This window comes from Crocodylus siamensis, chromosome 7 (genome assembly GCF_052110815.1).
Source record: "Crocodylus siamensis isolate JL-2025a chromosome 7, ASM5211081v1, whole genome shotgun sequence".
Lineage (NCBI taxonomy): Eukaryota > Metazoa > Chordata > Crocodylia > Crocodylidae > Crocodylus > Crocodylus siamensis.
In genome coordinates this window covers 33,626,284-33,645,242 of record NC_143401.1, presented here as the reverse complement: position 1 = coordinate 33,645,242, position 18,959 = coordinate 33,626,284, and the positions used below count along the sequence as shown (strand labels likewise).

The 18,959-nt window shown below is 43.0% G+C and overlaps 1 protein-coding gene across 5 annotated transcripts in view; it reads right to left on the bottom strand.

Moving 5' to 3' along the window:
• Positions 1-15,040, bottom strand: part of LOC149859661 (uncharacterized) — a 62,835-nt gene extending 47,795 nt beyond the window's left edge. Inside the window, exons 1-3 of one of the 5 annotated variants that reach the window (XM_090058390.1) lie at positions 14,782-14,980; positions 6,996-7,022; positions 3,238-3,568 (exon numbers count right to left, since the gene is read on the bottom strand). In XM_090058390.1, the coding sequence (XP_089914516.1) occupies positions 3,238-3,568; positions 6,996-7,022; positions 14,782-14,882 (459 nt within the window). In that variant the 5' untranslated portion in view covers positions 14,883-14,980. Of the gene's footprint in view, positions 1-3,237; positions 3,569-6,995; positions 7,023-14,587 lie in introns of all 5 variants that reach the window. The other 4 variants (XM_090058385.1, XM_090058389.1, XM_090058388.1 and 1 more) reach the window with 4 other exon arrangements.
• Between the last annotated feature and the right edge of the window lie 3,919 nt (positions 15,041-18,959).

Genomic DNA, 18,959 nt, shown 5'->3' with positions numbered 1-18,959 from the left:
ACCATTCACCTCACTGGAAATACTATGACAACTGACTGCATCTCTGTAAAGAGATACAAACTGTACACTCAGCTCTACAGATGGTTTTGACCAGGGAAGCCTTAATGACACCACAAAGCATAGACAACAGCCCCTTTCCCAGAGTCTGGCTTCAAGCTGGCAAACCCAAGGGGCTTGATGTCCCACACCTTCACACCGCAATTAGAGCAGTAGAATTTCACCTCTGCTTTTCATAGACACGAATGACTATTCAAAGTTTATGTAAGTGGTTTCTTCAGCAAGCAAGGCTCAGTGCATCACTTCTGCTTAAGGATGTCTCCCCTTCCCACAAGTTTCCCATTTAATGGCATGTTTTTAATAAGTTAATGTTACTACTCCGTCACTCGTACCGCTTGCTTTTTTTTCCTGACCAAGCCTCCATCAGCTTTTCTTAATTTTGTTCTTCCAAAGGAATCATGCCCACAGAAAACTGGCAGCTATATTTGTAAGACATAAGATTTGATAGATATTCTGTAAAGTAGGAATATTCAAAGTGCTCTTTGGGCAGATATACATGAATCAGGGAGAAGAGGGAAATTATAATTTATGTACCACACACAAACATGCAATGTTACATCCAGCTAATAAATATTGACTTAAATTGAGGATCACAGTGAAAAATGCAGCTTTCTCCCGTGCCCTTCCTTCAGTGCAGATATTTATCTTTTTTCATGAAATATATAAACAAAACCTTCAGCCCCAAACTGCACTCTGGAAAATCTGGCAGAAAATCTACCTGGTACAGTTAATAAATTATAGTGACCTCAGAGCCAGTGAAATGATAACAGTTCTTGATAAGGTATGGTATGCAAGATAACTCGTTGACATTTTGCCTGTACCTTCTCAGGTTTTGTACATCTGTAGTGATTCTGCCTCAGTCCCTTCGATTTGTCTTTTCCACTTGCGAAAGATAACCAGCATGTCATTTGATAAACTTTCACATTTACAGTATATACACTTCCAGGAGCAGCCTTAGGGGAGGGCAAACTGGGCAACAACCCAGGGCCCCACACTTTATAAAAATGAAAAATAATTATGCCGAATATTTATATTATCAGTATTGTATTAAGATACTTTCATTACAGTTTCATGGATAGGGCAAAGTGAAACTGAAATCGAACATGTCTGACTTGCTTATGGGTCATCCAAATTAAGACTCTAAGGGACCCCAAATGACTCTCTTGCCCAGGGCCCTAACAACCCTAATGCCACCACTGATGCATCACTGCACCAGCTGCTAGGCTAAGAAGGGAAATTGGCACATTTAGATTCTAAAAACATATGCTGATCTCCCAAAGACAAGAAGGGCACCCCACTAGTGTGCCCATATGTTGATGAATAGCAACAACTCCCAGTGAGAGTTTCACATGGGGACTGAAAGGGAAACCTTTGGGATACAACCCAAGCTCTCACTCCCGAATGGCCAACTGCTGTTCAAGCTCCCAGACTCTGTTTCACCTGTTAGCTGCATAAATGGATTTAGGCTTGGGTAAGACGATGGTGTGTTATAAGAGTTATGGATTTTCAGGACTTGAACAGAGTGGAATATAATGATTCTTAGGCACTTAAGAGGTGGAATAGAATCTGGCCCTTTGTTCCTTTCTCGCCCTTCCTCATATTCCACTTGTTTGTTTCATTAGTCTGGGCATTAACCTAAACTGGAAACTCTTTACAGAAGGGACTGTTTAATATGGGTCTGTTATACTGCACTTTGTGCAACAGGAAACCAATCTCGAATTGGTGAAGTACTATCATAGAACCAATCAATACCCAGTAAAGTTAGGAAACCTTAACTATGGGCATTACAATACTGCTCTGCCTCCGCCTCTTACAATGGCTTGACAAAACAGGCCATTATAAGAGACTGAAGGAAATTAGTCGCATAGAACATTTTTTCTTCTTCATTTCATAAATCTGCTTTTCTGTTAGTTTTTTTTGTTTGTTTTTGTTTTTCTAACCTATAAGCAGGGCAACAGGATACAGGTGAAAAGAAACAAGGTGAATATTGCATTTCTTCATGTTGTTTCCACTGCCTGGGGACTGACTTAACAGGGCAGTGGGGAGAACGTAAATCAAATTACAGTTTTTTGCTCCCTAAATAAGAAGATTCTGGTGACAAAAGTTTTACCCAAATGCATAATGCAATTCTGCATTTAAGCTAGAGATAGAAGTTACGTATACGCTGGTTTAAATGATCATAAACTGCTTTAAACCAGTAACAGAACAGAAGCTCAGTGCACATAAACCAGTTTCAAAATGGCTGAAACTGGTTTAAGATAAACCTGGTTGAATATAGTATCACACTTAACTGATTTGTGTCAAACAGGTTTATGAAACTTCTATCTCAGACCCCTTCCTGGGTCAAGTTAAATCACAGTCCCCCAGTATGCTTTCCTGGCCTGGGTTGTGTTGGGCTGCCTACTCCAGAGAGCAGGGCTGGCCCCACCCCTCTGCTCCATACCCAGAGCAGTGAAGGTTGGCTGATGGTAGGGGGCAAGTCAGGTTGGGGATGCAGTCCAATCTGGGGGTGGGGGGAAGGCTGCTCCCCCAGGCAAACCCCAGCTGGGGTTTGGGGCCGGGGGTGTTAAATACCCATTCCGCTGCTCAAACTTACTGCTGGCTATGACTCTGGACTACAAATCCCAGAGGCATCTGGAAACAGGAGGAGGAAGTGATGAGCAACCCTGCAGAGTCCCACTGCTGTGATTTTGGGCTGCAAATCCCAGAGACCTCAGGGGCAGCAGCAAGAGGAAGTGATATACACAGCCCATGCTGGTTATTTGCCAGAGAGTCATGTTCTAGTGGTCCCCGGCTTTTGGTCTGAGCCACTGCAGGCATGTGGCTGTATTTTCTGAATTAAAGGTAAAGGTCTGTTCACTTCTGTTTCAATTAATCTCTGTATTTTAGACTAATCTGCAAAGACTGAATCAATTCAGCCCCGGTCTTTTTGACTGTCTGTACCTAGCCTAATTGAGTGCTTGATGCAATTGTATTCTTCATTTACCAGTGCTGTAACAATCTGTGGGTCTTTGGTGAAAACAAAGAAGAAAAAATTAGGCAGGTGATAATGATAGCTACTATGGAAGGATTATCATTGTATACAGATACATCTTCTGGCTAATGCAAATATCTAGGTCAGTTCTCACTCATATAAGACAAGAAAGAATCAAAGAATGTAAAGCACTGGAAATTCCATACCATGCAGGGGGTTTTCTGAACACCACATTGGATTTTGAAAGCCGCTGCACTTATATCTTCAAATCGAATTAGCTTATTATAGGTCCTGCTCTTTGAGTGAGAAACTGGGTCAAGGGCATCTCCAAGTAATTCCTCACTCCGGCTCACAATCTTCATTTCCCAAGTCTTCACATCCCCATTCAAGTAGTCCTCTTCCCCAAAATCTTTCAGTCTCTCAGGGTTAATGGACAATGGTCGCTGCCCGATGTTGCCATTTCTAATAGGCCTGTCCTTACAATGCTGAATGTCATGAGGGGTTGGGATATCTTGTTTCTTCACTTTACTGTCATCACTAAGAAAGAATGAAATAATCTTGTTAGAGAAGACTGGGTTATCAAAAGCTTGACATCTGCTTAGGAAGGACATGTAACTAAGCTGTTCTTTTGTTTGCATGCCTCAAATATATGTTAATTGTTAATGAACTACTGTGTTTTATGTGGATGGAAAGCTAGTTGTAGTTGGTCAGCTGGCACAGTGAGAGCAAAAATGTGGGCACTGGAGGAAGCAAAGACATCATCTAATTAGGAGAATATATTTATGCATTTTAAGCAGCTAGATATTAAAAACATGCTTAGAACCAGCAGTTTTCATTGTTCTCAATGGATGTATGCAGCTTTTGTGAAAACTTTGCCCTATTTTTGATGTGCATGATTCTACAATTTGTGAAAAAGACACATGGCCTTATCATAGCATTCCTAAAAGCTAATAATAGCAGTAATATATCTTATTCCATTGTATATTGCAGGCAGCTGCTTCAGATACTTGCAAATCATGGCCATCATCAGTTAGCATGCGACAGGGATAGACTGACTGTAGTAAGGACAAACTTTAAATCTTAACATGAAGCAAAAGGACTAAAGCCCCTGTGCCTGACTAAAGTATCTATTTGCAGATTTAAAAAAAAAGAGAGAGAGGTAAGGAGCATTAACCTTTTTGAGTCAGCTGTTAACCCCCATCCCTCCCCCCAAAAAACACAAAGCAAAATCATTAACATCTTACACAATCGCAAGTTACGGCCATTGATCTACAATCTCTTATTTTTTCAAATGAGAACTGCACTTAATCACTATGTAGCTACAGGAATGCTTCCCTTCCTAGGATTTTAAAAGCTCTAATTACCACATCAGCAAATCAACCTGACAGTCAGTTAACCAGTCCAATAAACAATCCATGCCAGTGTGGAAAGCCACATTCCACATTCATTTCCTCCATTAAAAATTCCTACTGACATAGAAAGTCAGATTTTTCTTATGAAGCCCTAGTATCCAGGAAAGGAACTGACCTTATTCCTAAAGCTATCATAAAGCTTTCACTTAAAGCTCAAAGGAAAAGGGAGATTATAAAAGTTAGAAACAGTGTCGTCTACTGGATAGGATAATAAACTAGGAACCAAGAAACATGGCTTCTGTTCCTGACTCTGCTGCTGTGTGAATTTGAATGTACCTCATCACCTTGGTTTATCTTTTCCTTTCCCATTCTTTATTGGTCTAGTCTATTTAAACCATAAATTAACTGGCTATGCACTTTCCTATTGGGAGTTTGTCCAATGCCTAATATCATGGGGCCCCTATCTCATTGGCACCTCTCAATGCTACTGTAATATGAGTAATTCATAAACATATGATGAATCTGAGGAGAATGTGGGTACAACTAAATAATCGTATTAAAGGTAAGTTAACAGGTGAGCAGGAAACAAACATGGAACAGCTGTCACATGGCAACTGTCTGTCTGCAATTACCCCACAGTAAATGGAAACTAAACTACAATAACTTACTTTTGTTTTATTATGTGGTTAGCTGCCCTGTTTTAACTCTCATTTATCACAGGTAAATTGTATGCACAATGAACAGATACTGCAAAGCAGCTGGCTGACAACAAGCAAACTCTGCTAACTCACTAATTTGATAGATTGTCCACACTCTGCAGTCCTTTGCATGAACATGCTCTAAAGTTAGAAGAATCCTAATTTCACTGGAGAAACTTTCATGTAACTGTTATGTATTAGCAAGGGTACATTCATCCCCTCTCACAGTTAAATGTTTATTAAAAAAAAAAGTTAGAATTCCAAAATGCTATTTTTAGATGTTACTCTGTATACTACAGTATGTAATCCCGGAAATAAATTCTCATGTTCTCCAACCCATCTAAGAACAAATTAAAATAAAATCTTCCAGTAACTCTTGGAATTTAAAGAGTGACTTATAGAGTAAAAGAGATATTAAGCAGAACAACAGCAGTTAGCAAGTGAGCAAGGGAGCTATCAGCTGAAGGTAAGATCTTGTAAAAGTCCAAAACTATACTGTGCCAGATCCAGCGCACACAGCGTTCACTCCAGCAGGTTTGAGACTGCACTGCCCTTGACACCCACTCTAGCCAGTCTATTTAACAGTTTTCTATGGCAAAAAAAACAAATAAACCTTTCTTGTTGTCCAGAAGACTAGAACTACTTGGAAATACTAGCACACATTTGCCACTTTTTAAAAATTATTGACATTGTCTGTAGTTTTTTATTTGGGTGATGGATGGAAAGGGTATATTATTAGGTAGACAAGAAGCAGGTATTTATTACATTTATTATGTTGTTAGAAAGAGAAATGCAAGATATGAAGAATCCACCCATTTTTTACTATGGCTATTACAAATTTTAAAATCTATGTATATTAAAATCTCCATTAATGAACAAAGACTGAAAGCTGAAGCTGTGAAATTTGACTCCTTCCATGCAGACAATATATACATATATTAGAAGAGAGTAAATGCCAAAGAAAGCAGATTAAGGTTGGGGGCCATAATCCTGTATTTCTCCTTGTGACTGGGAGGGAGAGCTAAAGTGAGCAAATTAGTTTCTTAGGCTTTGTCTCGTCAAGAGTTTTGATGAATACAGGAACCTTGGATCAAATCTTCTATTAGCAAAAGTCTAGTAAAGAATCTGACTACTTATTCACTCTTGAACTTCCATTTTACTACCACATTTTGGATTTTTTTCCCCTAAAAACCTTAATGCAGGCAACACATTTATGCTCATTGAAAAGAAGAATAAAATGCCAAACAGATGTCAAGTATTTATTATTCCTGGGTACATACATGAGGTTATGTAAATCTGAAACATTAACATCTCAGCATTTAGTATGGAAACTATGAACTTTCACATTTGAAAAGTCAGCAGCCTCATTGCCAAGAAACATTTTCCCTACAGAACCCATCTTAATGTGCCATATACCAACTGAGAGCTCAGTAACTTTCACGGCAAATGTTGGATTTGAGTTAAGGAATGCATTGAGAGGTGACTAATAGTTGTGCCAGCTCACGTGCATCTCTTCTTGAAAGCAGTCTGTATAACCCATTCAGCATGAGTTTCCTTAGCAGACAGTTGCTTACAACTAAAGAATGTATAAAAACATGGAAACATTAACAGTCTGGTTAGTGAAAAATAAAAACATGATTTGCCATGCCAGTAACATTTTGTACATGATTTAATAACCATACTCCATCCCATGTAAAAGAAACTCACACACTGTAAAACATTACTGTTTTATTCCTTATTTTCATGCAAATATTGAGCCAGCCCCACATTAAGTAAATATCCAGCTGGTAAGTTGTATTATGTACCCATAGATCATGCCACTTCACCTTTGGTGTGATTAATAATAATAGGTGTGATTAATAATAATAGTAATAATAATAATAACAGTAATACAGGCATAGTTTATAAACCTACTTTTTTGAGAAGAGCTTCCCCACATAACTGGAAGAAAAGTAGAGAGAAGATCCATGTGGGAAATTCCAGAGATAATTAAGAACTGGAGAAAAATTGTATTTACTTAAAGTCTTAATGCCACAAGATTAGCCTTTTGAAATCTGGTAAAGAGCGACAACTTTGAATGAGTTATTTTCTTTCTTTGTTTGTTTCCTTTGAAATATCCTCTTTTACAACAAGGCAAGTAACAATAAGCAAAATCAGTTATGTACATGTTTATTTAAACCAATTTAAATGTGTCCTTTTTTCCCCAAGGAGGATATAAGCACCCACTGTACTACTCAACTGAACTAGATTATATGTCCTGCTCAGATGGCAGAATTGCTCAATTAAATTTGCAGGATTTGTATGCCGATTTTGGCCCCCTTAATAGCCTTTTCACTTTCTGCAAAATGAGTCAAGCTGTATTTCTAGGTAAAGATGACATGATTATGGACAGCCAGATGGGAGAGCAATCTGCTATCTGTATTAACCCTCAGAAACCCAGCAATGTGGACAGCTAAATCTTAAAGCACCAGACCCAAAAGTCTGAAAGAATTAAAGATGATAAATATTTACAAGATGATAACAATCACAGATAACTTAAATTTTCCTTCCTGTATCACTAATACTTTATACTGACCTTTCAATAGGTTGTGAAATAGCTTTGCCATAATAAGTACTCATAGATGCACTCATAGTTCTGAGTGAGGTGTTCAGATATTATGAACAGGAAAAAAAATGTGTTTTTTTTTCAATGGCATGAACTTAAACATAGTGTGAATAGGTGAAACTCTGATAAGGTTAATAGAACTGCAGCTGCATGTCAGAGCCAAATTATACTCATTGGAAAAAGCCTTCCTATCTTAGAAAAGGCTTACTTCAGCTATATATTAAGTCTTCTGATGTCAATGAGAGCTGAAAGACTTTTAATTTCAGTACCCAATTTATTTATTATTAGTCCTAAACAGGCAATCTAATTTGGCCCCAAAGAAGCAGTTGCAATTCTATGGAAAACAATTCTAGGATGCTAGACTACCAAAGGCATTTATTCCTCATAAAAGCAGTGACCACGGGATCAATGTCTTTGTGTGGTTAAAGATTATGATGTACAAATATTATCTATGACCTACAAGAGGTTTTTGAAGAGTACTTGCTTTACTGACTACAGCTGAGGCACAGAGAGAACAAAGATACTTCAGCCTGCCTTATTTTTGCCAGTTCTTGTTTTGCAATGTAACATAAAACACTTAATAGGACAATTCATCTGTTCTTAAGCAACATGTATGTGATTTCCTTCTCTCTTCCAGGGAAGATTTTCCTGTAAGAGGCAGACTTACTGGTGTTTGCTTGTGTGAAGCTGCAAGAATTTATGAAAGGATCATGTAGCTAGGGCTTCAAGCACATGCCCCCGGGAGAGACACGCCTGGGCCAGGGGTTAGCGAGGAGTTAGTTAGGGTACTTCTGGAGAGGCTGGACGTGTTCAAGTCCGCTGGTCCGGACGATCTTCACCCTAGGGTTCTACAGGAACTGGCCGAGGTCATTGCGGGACCCCTGGCGCGGCTCTATGAGCACTTGTGGTGCTCTGGTGAGGTGCCGCAGGACTGGAAGAGGGCCAATGTGGTCCCTATCTTCAAAAAGGGAAAAAAAGAGGACCCGGGAAATTACAGGCCAGTTAGTCTTACCTCAATCCCGGGTAAGCTCTTTGAAAAAATTATCCTGGCACACATCCAGGAGGGCCTTGCGGGGGAATGCATGCTCAGGGGCAACCAACATGGGTTCATCAGTGGCAGGTCTTGTCAGACCAACCTGGTGGCCTTTTACGATCAGGTCACCAAATCATTAGACGCAGGGGTTGCTGTGGATGTAGTCTTTCTGGACTTCCGGAAGGCTTTCGACACTGTCTCTCACCCTGTCCTCATCAAAAAGCTGGGAGACTGTGGTGTCGATGCCCACACGGTCAAATGGGTCGCCAACTGGTTGGAGGGCCGCACCCAGAGGGTGGTAGTGGATGGGTTCTTCTCGACCTGGAAGGACGTGGGCAGTGGGGTTCCGCAGGGCTCGGTCCTCGGGCCCGCACTGTTCAACATCTTCATCAGTGACTTGGATGAGGGGGTAGAAAGCACCCTGTTCAAGTTTGCTGATGACACTAAGATGTGGGGGGATGTGGGTGCACTAGAAGGGTGCAATAGGCTACAAGCTGACCTTGACAGGTTGCAATGGTGGGCGGATGAGAATAGGATGGGGTTTAACACTGATAAGTGCAAGGTGTTGCACATGGGGAGGAAGAACCGGCACCACACTTACAGGTTGGGGAACTCCCCTCTTGCCAGCACGGAGACGGAAAAGGATCTTGGAGTCGTCATTGACTCCACGATGAACATGGGCCGGCAGTGTGGGGAGGCAGTCAAGAAGGCCAACCGTACCCTGTCATGCATCCACAGATGCATCTCAAGCAGGTCCAGGGAGGTGATCCTCCCCCTCTATGCGGCACTGGTCAGGCCGCAGCTGGAGTACCGCGTCCAGTTCTGGGCGCCACACTTCAAGAGGGACATGGACGATATGGAAAGAGTCCAGAGGAGGGCCACTCGTATGATCAGGGGTCAGCAGGGCAGGCCTTATGAGGAGAGGCTACGGGACCTGAACCTGTTTAGCCTCCACAAGAGAAGGTTAAGGGGGGACCTTGTGGCCTGCTACAAACTGGTCAGGGGGGATCAGCAGGTATTGGGGGAGTCCCTGTTCCCCCATGCGCTGCCAGGAGTGACCAGGAATAACGGTCACAAGCTGGCGGAGGGTAAGTTTAGATTAGATATTAGGAGGCGCTACTTCACAGTCAGGGCGGCTAGGGCCTGGAACCAGCTTCCAGGGGAAGTGGTGCAGGCTCCTAGCCTGGGGATTTTTAAAAGGAAGTTAGATGAGCACCTTGCCAGGGTCATCTGACCCCGGTGCTCTTTCCTGCCAAGGCAGGGGGTCGGACTAGATGATCTACCTAGGTCCCTTCCGACTCTAGCTACTATGAAACTATGAAACTATTCTGGGGGGAAAATTATCCCGGGACAAAGTGCAGTTGTTCAGATGTCCATGTCCGTTGTCCTGGGACAAACCCATAAAATGTTCACAGGAGAAGAAGTGCTAACAGTATGTCCCAGGACATCACAAAGTGCATCTGAACAGTTGTTCTGGGATTGCATCATTGAATCAATGGCAGAAAAGCAGCAGGACATTCAACCATTCATTAAACCCTGATTAGAAGGGTTTTGAGTATACATACCAATCACAGGGCATTTCTGTTTGAGGACAAACATTGGCACAACTTGTTCCAGGACAAATGCAGTCTGTTCCTACCCTAGGAGTCAGAATAGTTTTTGAGTTTCTCAGACTGTACATCTTGACCCCAGTTATTCATCCAAGCAAATGGAATCTGAGTGCTTGGGAGAATTTCTCATATGCAGTTTAGTTACCAAAAATGCAATGTCAGGGCAAGCAAAAACTGTTTGCAAGTTTGGGACAAAACAGTTCCCTCTGGTATTTCTGAAGCAAAATGGTTTGACTTTTTAAGCTAGAATTGTAAGGGGGCATTGGAGCTATTCACAGAGAGAAAACAGAGAAGCAGTAGGCTTTATAGCCCAGTGGTCAGGGCGCTTGCGTGATGGTGAGACCCCAGTTTAAATCTCACTGCTCTGAAACAGAGAAGAGATGTTCCCACAACCCATGGAACAGCCTTAAGCACCAAGCTAAAGAATATTTTTGGTTTGGTTTCTCTCAGTCTCTCAGAAGCTGTTCTACTTTGCAAAATAGTGAAATATTTATGGGATCAGAAGAGGGGAAAAAAGACTCTATAGCTTGGTAGTTAGAGCAATGACTAGGACGGGCAATATCTGCATTCCAGTTTAATCCACTGGAAAACGTACCTTGGCATGCCACCACGTGGCTGAGGGCACTAGCCAGCAGGCTATAGAATCAGTCTCATTCTCAATCTCTGGACCAAAGAGAACGGAGAGAACACTAGAAAGCTCTCTAGCCTAGTAGTTAGGGCACTCTTCTGGAGGGTAGGGAAATCTGAATTGAAGTTCCTGCTCTAATTCAGGCAGAGAAGGAATTGAACCCCAGAACTGAACAGACCTCAGGACTATTCCGTATAAGGCAGGGCACTCCAGCCTTTGTATGCATGACTTTTAAATACCCATGTAAATCTAGCTCTTTGCTTCCAAAGTTGGAGCTACTGGTTCAGTTTTAGCTCTTGAAGAGGCAGTGAGGAAACCATCCTGGGACTGTTCAGGGAGGATGGCAGGACAGCTCTCTCTTCTGTTTTCATTTCTTTAAGGACCCCACAAAAATGAAGGATCTCCAAATTCCTGTACATCAGTCTCAGTGAGCAGCAGTAGTATGGAAATGTGTTGGATATTATAAAACATTAATATAACTTCTAACAATCCCAATCTATTCTAAGGCTGTGAAGAGACACTGAATTTGTCCTGGATAAAGCCTTTTGTTCAAGGATTGTATAGACATACACATTCACTTTGCCACTTCAAGTCCTTCTGAACTATGTTGGATAAAATGTACTAACTCTTTCCCTCACAATATCCTGCTGTATGTCAGTATAGTTACTGTGATTCATTCCAGGGACAAGCCTGTCAGGTTGGGCACTCTTGCTGGCCACCTAGTGATGAAGCAGTAGCAATGTAGCCTGGAAGGGTGACATGGTTCAAGCCCCAGGACAATCAGTCCCAGATCAAATACTATAGCTGGATTTTTCTACGGTAAAGACAAATAATTCTGCATTCCTACACAGCCCTCATCCCCAAACTGTACAAGAACCTTTCAGCAATATGTTAACCAAGATGACTTATGTCAGTCATATGAGGTTTGTAGACCTACTTGTAGTCTACATTCAAAGTAACCGGGCTTAGATTAAATTATTTACTACAGACAGTAAATTCCAACCCATGAAATACATTGCTGTACTAAGACCTGATCCTCAGAGGCTGAGCTTCTCCTCAAGAATGCTAAGCATCTTAGGCTTTTTCAGAAACCGCTCAGCAGCAAAGAGGAACAAACCTTTCCTACACATACTATACATTTTCTTTTTTAACATTTTTCTAATTTATCAGGTGAGGTCCCTGCTGCAAAAAGGCTATTAAAGTTGATGGGACAGTAGTCTGATTCATTAAGACAAATCCTGCAGACCAAATCCTCCAGTCAGTGGTGATTTTGGACTGAGTGAGGATTGTGGGCTCATATATTTAAAGGCCAGAAATAATCACTATCATTGACCAGTCTGAGCTCTGGCCCAGCACAGGCCATAGAGTTTTACCCTGCATTCCTGCATCGAGCTCTTAACTCGGGTTCAGGCCTTTGTTTTTTTAAGAGAATGAGAACAATCAAATCAATGATGAGAAATAAACCAAATGATGAGAAGGGTCACACAACCCTACGGCATCACAAGACAACATTCAGTGTCATCTCTGACTACCCTATAAGAGTTGGACTAAAGGCAACGTTGTTTCCCTTGTGTATAAGGACAAAATACCCCAAGACTAGAACTAGTGTGACAAATTAAAGAAGCATTTTACCAGTATTATTATTTTGTATTACAATAGCACCTAGAGGCCTCCAAATGAGACTAGGGCCTGACTTTGCAAACACTCAAGAAGATTTATCCCTGTCTCAGTGAGTTTAGAATCTCAGAGTGGATTTTCCAAAAGCACCTCTGGGGTTTAGGCAGCCAGCTCCCACTGAAGGTCACTGGGACCTGTGCTCCTATATCTCTTGGGTACTAGGGAAAATTTTTCCCTAGACAGACAACATAGACACAAGCTTGGACATTATCCCAGTTTTACAGATGGGGAACTAGGGCACAGACAGATTAACTGACTGATCTAGGTTCATACAGGAAGTCTGCTCCTGAGCCTGTAACTGAACTCAGAGCTATCCCAAATCCTAATGCAACGCCTTACCCATACATAACCAGGTCTTACTACAAGCCTAGCTCCCCACAAACCAAATGCTAAGTAATGTGGCCAGGTAAGCTGGGCCTATGCAGTTTATGTAAAAAGTTACTGTTTTGAACTGTAGTTTATTCAAAGTGAAAAAAACACCTCAGAGACTGCATATGCAGCAGGCACATTTGTTTCATTGTTCTCCAGTGCACAAGGTGGGGAGTGGGGAAGAAGCGGGGAAGTGGAGACCTGGTTTTGTCTACTTCCTACTAGTAAAGCTGTATTATTATTTTCTACATCTTACTATGTATAATGTATGTATTATCTTTAATACTTCTTCATTATAATGAGTGTTTTGCCGTACTCTTTACATGGCTTCAGCCTGACCAGTCGTCATGACCTCAATTCATAGCCTCCTCAAATACAGTTTACTAAAAATGCCAAATATTGCTTACTGCTGGCAGTATTTGGGAAATGTCAAAGGGATGCTAGGGGAATTAATAATCAGGAAGCAAGATAAATGATCACACATTGTGTGTGTGCATGTGTAAAAGAGAGAGAGAGAGAGATTCAGTGTTATGATAATGCCATTATAATTTTAAAGAGTTCCTTAGAGAGACAGATTCTTCTTTTACAATATTCACATTTGTGAGATCAAACTTACTGCATGCACTTTAGCATAGCTGCCTCTGCAGTTATTAGGAAAATGAAGAATCAGACCCAAACATTTATATATATCTATATATTTATATTTATATATTTAAAATTAAATCTCAGTAGAGCTCTTATTTGGGAGTCTTCTCATACGGTAAACAATTTTCCATTAACTAACAGGTAAGAAGGGGAAAAAAATGAAACAGCTGTGAAAGAAAGACAGTCTTATAATTAAGGAACTGGCTGGGTATTCATGAGATCAAGGGTTAAATCCAGGCTGTACTACAGCTGTCTTACATGACCTTCATGGCAGCTACTTTCTCTTTCTGTGCCTCAGTTTCTTATTTGTACAACCCAGGTGAATAATCCTTCCTTTCTCCCATCTTTTTTCTCTTTCTATCCATCCTGTAATTACAAGCTTAGGTTTGACCACAAGGACTGTCACTGACATCAATGGCATTGCATACATGGTCAGTGTTAAGCATGCATTTTGTGTTTCCCTGATAAGAGCCCTGGACTGCAAGCTCTTTGCAGAAGGGTACACTCAGAGCTCTCAGTGCTAGGCACTGCATGATCGCTGGAAACTAGATCTCATTTGGGTTTTCAGACTTTGTTGTACCACAAAAATTGCAGGACAGTCATAATCACCAGTCCAAATACCTCTGTAGCACACCTGCAACCCTAGATTCTAGACACATGCATAATATAAACTGTCCTACAAAATGGTTTGAACCATTTTGTACCACCTCAAGCCCGTCTTCATCAGGACACTTATGGAGACATAAATTATTTGAATCCCAAAGGCTTAACAGAAAAATTGTTTCTTTGCCTGCAGCTCATTCCTAATATAGCTCAAGTGCTTCCAGTGGAGTAATCCCAGAGATAAATTTAGTCCACTAAGAGCTTTGGAAAACATGGAATAACTGCGATCGATTTGTTTTTTCTAAAGAACGAGAAAAAGGAAAAATAAAGCATTACCTATGAAGCACAGTGACAAAATAAACAAAGAGATGAAGCAAAATTCCAACTACAGCACCATAAGGAGGCAGAAGGGATCCAGGGGAAGTGATGCCAATTGCTCTGGCCCCGGGTGCAAACCCAGGACTGTCCATCACTCCTAGGGGGGAGAAAGGAGCACTCTAGTTCTAGGTCACACAGCAAGATTCTCCAACCTTTGCCAGAAAGGATCATAGTCTTCATCTTCTGAGGAGGATTCCCTGGGAGTTCTGTTCTTTAAAACCTTGGAGTAGAGAAATTGTGCTGCAAAATTCATAGCAATTCCTGTTGTTAAATAAGGCAGAGAGACCCCAGGCAACGGACACACTTGCCTCTGAAAAGTACCACCACTGTAATGCCCGGGGGGGGAAATACACTCAGTAGGTGTCTTGCTGTAAGCTGCACTTCAACACAAACAAAAAAAAATGACTTTGAGGGTTGGCTGCTGCTATTTAAAGAGATTATTTCACAGGGCAACCTGTCCTTGTCAATTTGAGTCAGGGCCTGGATTATATGTAGGTGACGCTCCAGTAGCAGACCACTTACAGCTTTAGATACTTACTGCTTAGTATAGTGCCTGGTCTAGGTTTGCTGCAGCAGTCACAAAATTAGCAACACGGTCTCTTGGACCAGGGGCAGAAATTACACATAAACTAGTATAAGTGATTGGAAACTGGTTTAAATTAGGGCTACCATATTTCCAGTATCAAAAAAGAGGACACTTGCCAGGGAATAGGGGAGGAGAGGAGGGAGAGCATATAATTGGGTGGGCGGGAGTGATATGCTCATGCCCTGCCTCTGCCCCTCGCTTCTAAGCCCCTGTCCTGACAGCCCTGCTGCCCCCCGGCCCTGCTATTGCCCCTCACTCCCAATCCACAGCCCTCTGCCCCACAAGCGTGCTGGTGCCCCTCACTCCTGCCCCGCAACCCCCTGCTGGTGCTCTGCACCCCTGACCGGCAGTATCCTGCCCCCCAGCCCTGCTGCCCAAGCAGATCACATGCATGCACACATGCATGCTTGCACACACATGCATGCACAGTGTCTCTTTACCTGGCTGGGGCTGGGGCTGGGGCTGGGGACTGTGCAGGAAGCACATGACCCCCAACAGCCAATCACCTTGCCTGCTGCCAAAACCCGAACATTAGCTCTAACTTAGAAAACCCACCCAGATATGAGGACAGGAGTCCAAAAAAGAGAAGATGTCTGGGAAAACCCTAGTTCAAATCTGTAACTGAAATGAAGCTCAGTGCACAAAATGGCCAGAATTGGTTTAAGATAAACCTGGATGGATGTATTATCAGACTTAACTCATTTAGGTCAAAATATTTTATTGAACTGTCCCAGATCCAAGTTAACTCACAGTCTCCCAGCATCCCAGGATGCTTTGCACCTCCCCCACAAACCTTCCCCTTGCAGGGTGGGCAGGCTAGCCTTGGCCCAAGCTCAGCTGAGCAGAGAGGCATGTTCTAAGCATCCCCCAGCTTCTGGCCTGGGCCACTGTAGGCATGTGGCTGCATTTCCGATATCAAAAGTGAATATCTGTTCACTTGCTTATTGGTTCAATATATGCAGCTTAGACTAACCTGTGAAGATTGAATCAATTCAGCCTCAGGCTTTTTGACTATGTACTTAGGCCTGGAGAAAGAAAGAGAAACAAGTGACTGCCACTTTTCTCAGGGTGCTGGGGCATCATGGCTTTATGCTATTTAACTCAGAAGAATAGGAATCAGGAATGAATGTACAAAGGCACTAGAAATCAAGATCTGCAGTAGTCTATGAGACAGGGTCAGGGTATCTGACCAATGCTTCACTCAGTATTTCTCTTGTTCATGGTCTTTGTGGTAGGAGAAAAAGATACGCCGATCATCTATGGAGAACAGGAGAATGAGTCCACTAAGGAAGTAGCCAGAAGGTTACAGTGATAGCCAGGGAGACTCATATGGGTTCTGACCCATTCTCCAGCAGATCTATTACCAAGGATCCATAGAGAAGTCAGCTGCACAGATCTGTACCTCTAACATAAACCTCCTCCTGAGGGCAGGGATCTGTGACTTTTCTTTCAAATCTGGGGAAGTTCTTACAAGAGGAGGTGATAGTACTGCGGGTCCTACCATCAACAGTCCTGGTTATCTAGAAGGTTGGAGACCTGGATTTGAAGCCCGCCTCTGACTGAGGAAATTAAAATCCAACTGCACCATACTTACCTTAGGATTGCCCTACCACCAGTCTGGTCTGAAATCAGGACAGTTTCCACCCCTCCCACCGAAACTGGGTTGCCTTGCATAAAAGAGATTTAAGATGTGTTGGGTCAAAAAAGCAAGCAAGAGAGAAGGTGGCTGTAGCCTAGAGGTTAGGGTACTGCTCTTTTTCCTGCCTGTCAGGCATCATACTCACAGTGCTGCATAGGCTTTATTCTCAGCCTTTCACTGCACAGCTTAGCCATCCTTATTCTTATCGATAACCACACATCAGCCCGGCTGCTTCTGTCTGAAGCAAATGGATCTTGCCACTCTTTGTGAGCACTTAACATCCCTGACCTTGACCTCTCCTTATCTGTTGTTATCTTGTTTAAATCCTTTCCAGAGCTAGGCAGCCTTCTCCCTAATACCTTTCTCCAGGAAATTATATTTCCTTCACTTCTTCTAATGCTATTACTGCAGGAGTCAGATTATCAGGGTGCACTTTCCGCTCCAGTGGAGCTCAGTACCTCCCCATGCTCTTGCCTTCCATTACTATTTATTTTGGTTGATAGTCACCTCAGAACAACAACCCCCCATGTCTTTAACTTCATATTAAAAGTTATATAGCTCAAACAAAAAATGCTTTCCAAAAGAGTTAACCAGTAGAGCTGTGCAAAGCTTTGGGTGCTGATTCAATTCGGAATCCGAATTGAATCAGGGAACCAATTATAAGGTCTGAATCAATTCAAAGCTCTCCAAATCTTTTCCAAGACTGCCCAAATCTTTGATGATTTGGGCAGTCCCTGGTGGCTGCAGAAGAGAGCTGCTGCTGGGCTTGGAGCTGGTAAGTCGGGGAGAGGAGTCTGGGGGAGGGTGGAGGGGACCATGGGGGGACCCCTCACATCCCCCTATGGCTGCCTCACCCACCCCAGCTCCTGGCCCTTTAAAAAAAAGCCCCACTCACTGGGTGCTGCCAGGAGGGGGGGCAATCCCCACTGCCCCCCACTGCATGAGGGGTTCTGCATGATCCCCCCGGCATCCCACCCCACCCCGCACAGCTGCCCTGCCCAGGCCAGCTCTGGTTCTTTAAGAAAAAAAAAACCAAGAAAAGCCCCGAAACTCACCCTGCTGCAGTGGCCTTAGGGCTTTGGAGGCTTGTGTAGAGAACCCCCCATGACATGGGCCAGTGGCGGGGGGAGCAGGGATCACCCCCCACTGGCAGGAGTGGTGAGTTCATGGTTTTTCTCTTCTTTTTTTTTTTCCTTAAATGGCCAGAGTTGGCCGGGGAGGGGCACCCGTGGGGGGGCTGAGGGAGCAAGTGGGGGCTCTTGTAGAGCTCCCCATGCAGTGGGGGACAGCAGGGATCATTCCCCTTCCCCTGGCAGCACCTGCTGAGTCGGGGCTTTTTTTTTCCCAAAGAGCCAGGAGCTGGGGTGGGCAGGGGATGGGCCTGGGTGGGCGGGGAAGGGCCTGGGTTAATTTGAAAATTCAGACATTTGGCAGCAGCCGAATCTCTGAATTAGATTCAGCTGAATTGAATTAGGACAGTGATTCAAATCTGGAGTACTGCATCCGCAGCTGGAGTACTGCGTCTAGTAGCTGGAGTACTGCGTCCAGCAGCTGGAGTACTGCGTCCAGTTCTGGGCGCCACATTTCAAGAGGGATGTGGACAACATGGAAAGGGTCCAGAGGAGGGCCACCCACATGATCAGGGGGCAGTAGGGAAGGCCTTATGAGGAGAGGCTATGGGACCTGAACCTGTTCAGCTGTGGGAAAAGCGGGGGGGCTGAAAACCATTTGCTTTTACGAGAACTCAGGAAGCATCTACATGCAGCTTGTTTCCCGCTCTGTTGTACAAACATGCAAACCGCAGACTTGCAGTTGGAAAGTCCTTAGCTTCGCAACTATGCTAGTTTGAAATGTGATTGTGCTAATGGGAATTTTCCAATACCTTGTAATCGAGTATATAAGCAATGGAGAATAGGCACTCAAGGTCGTCTTTGATCTGAGTCTCATGACTCCAGGCCGACCTGCTTGCAAGCAATAAAGGCTTTGTCTCTGTGGCTTGTGGTGTGACTCACTTCTGGGGACCAAATTGGAACTTAGCCTCCAGGAGCTCGAACGGCCCCTTGTGCAACACAGCCTCCAAAAGAGAAGGCTGAGCGGGGATCTAG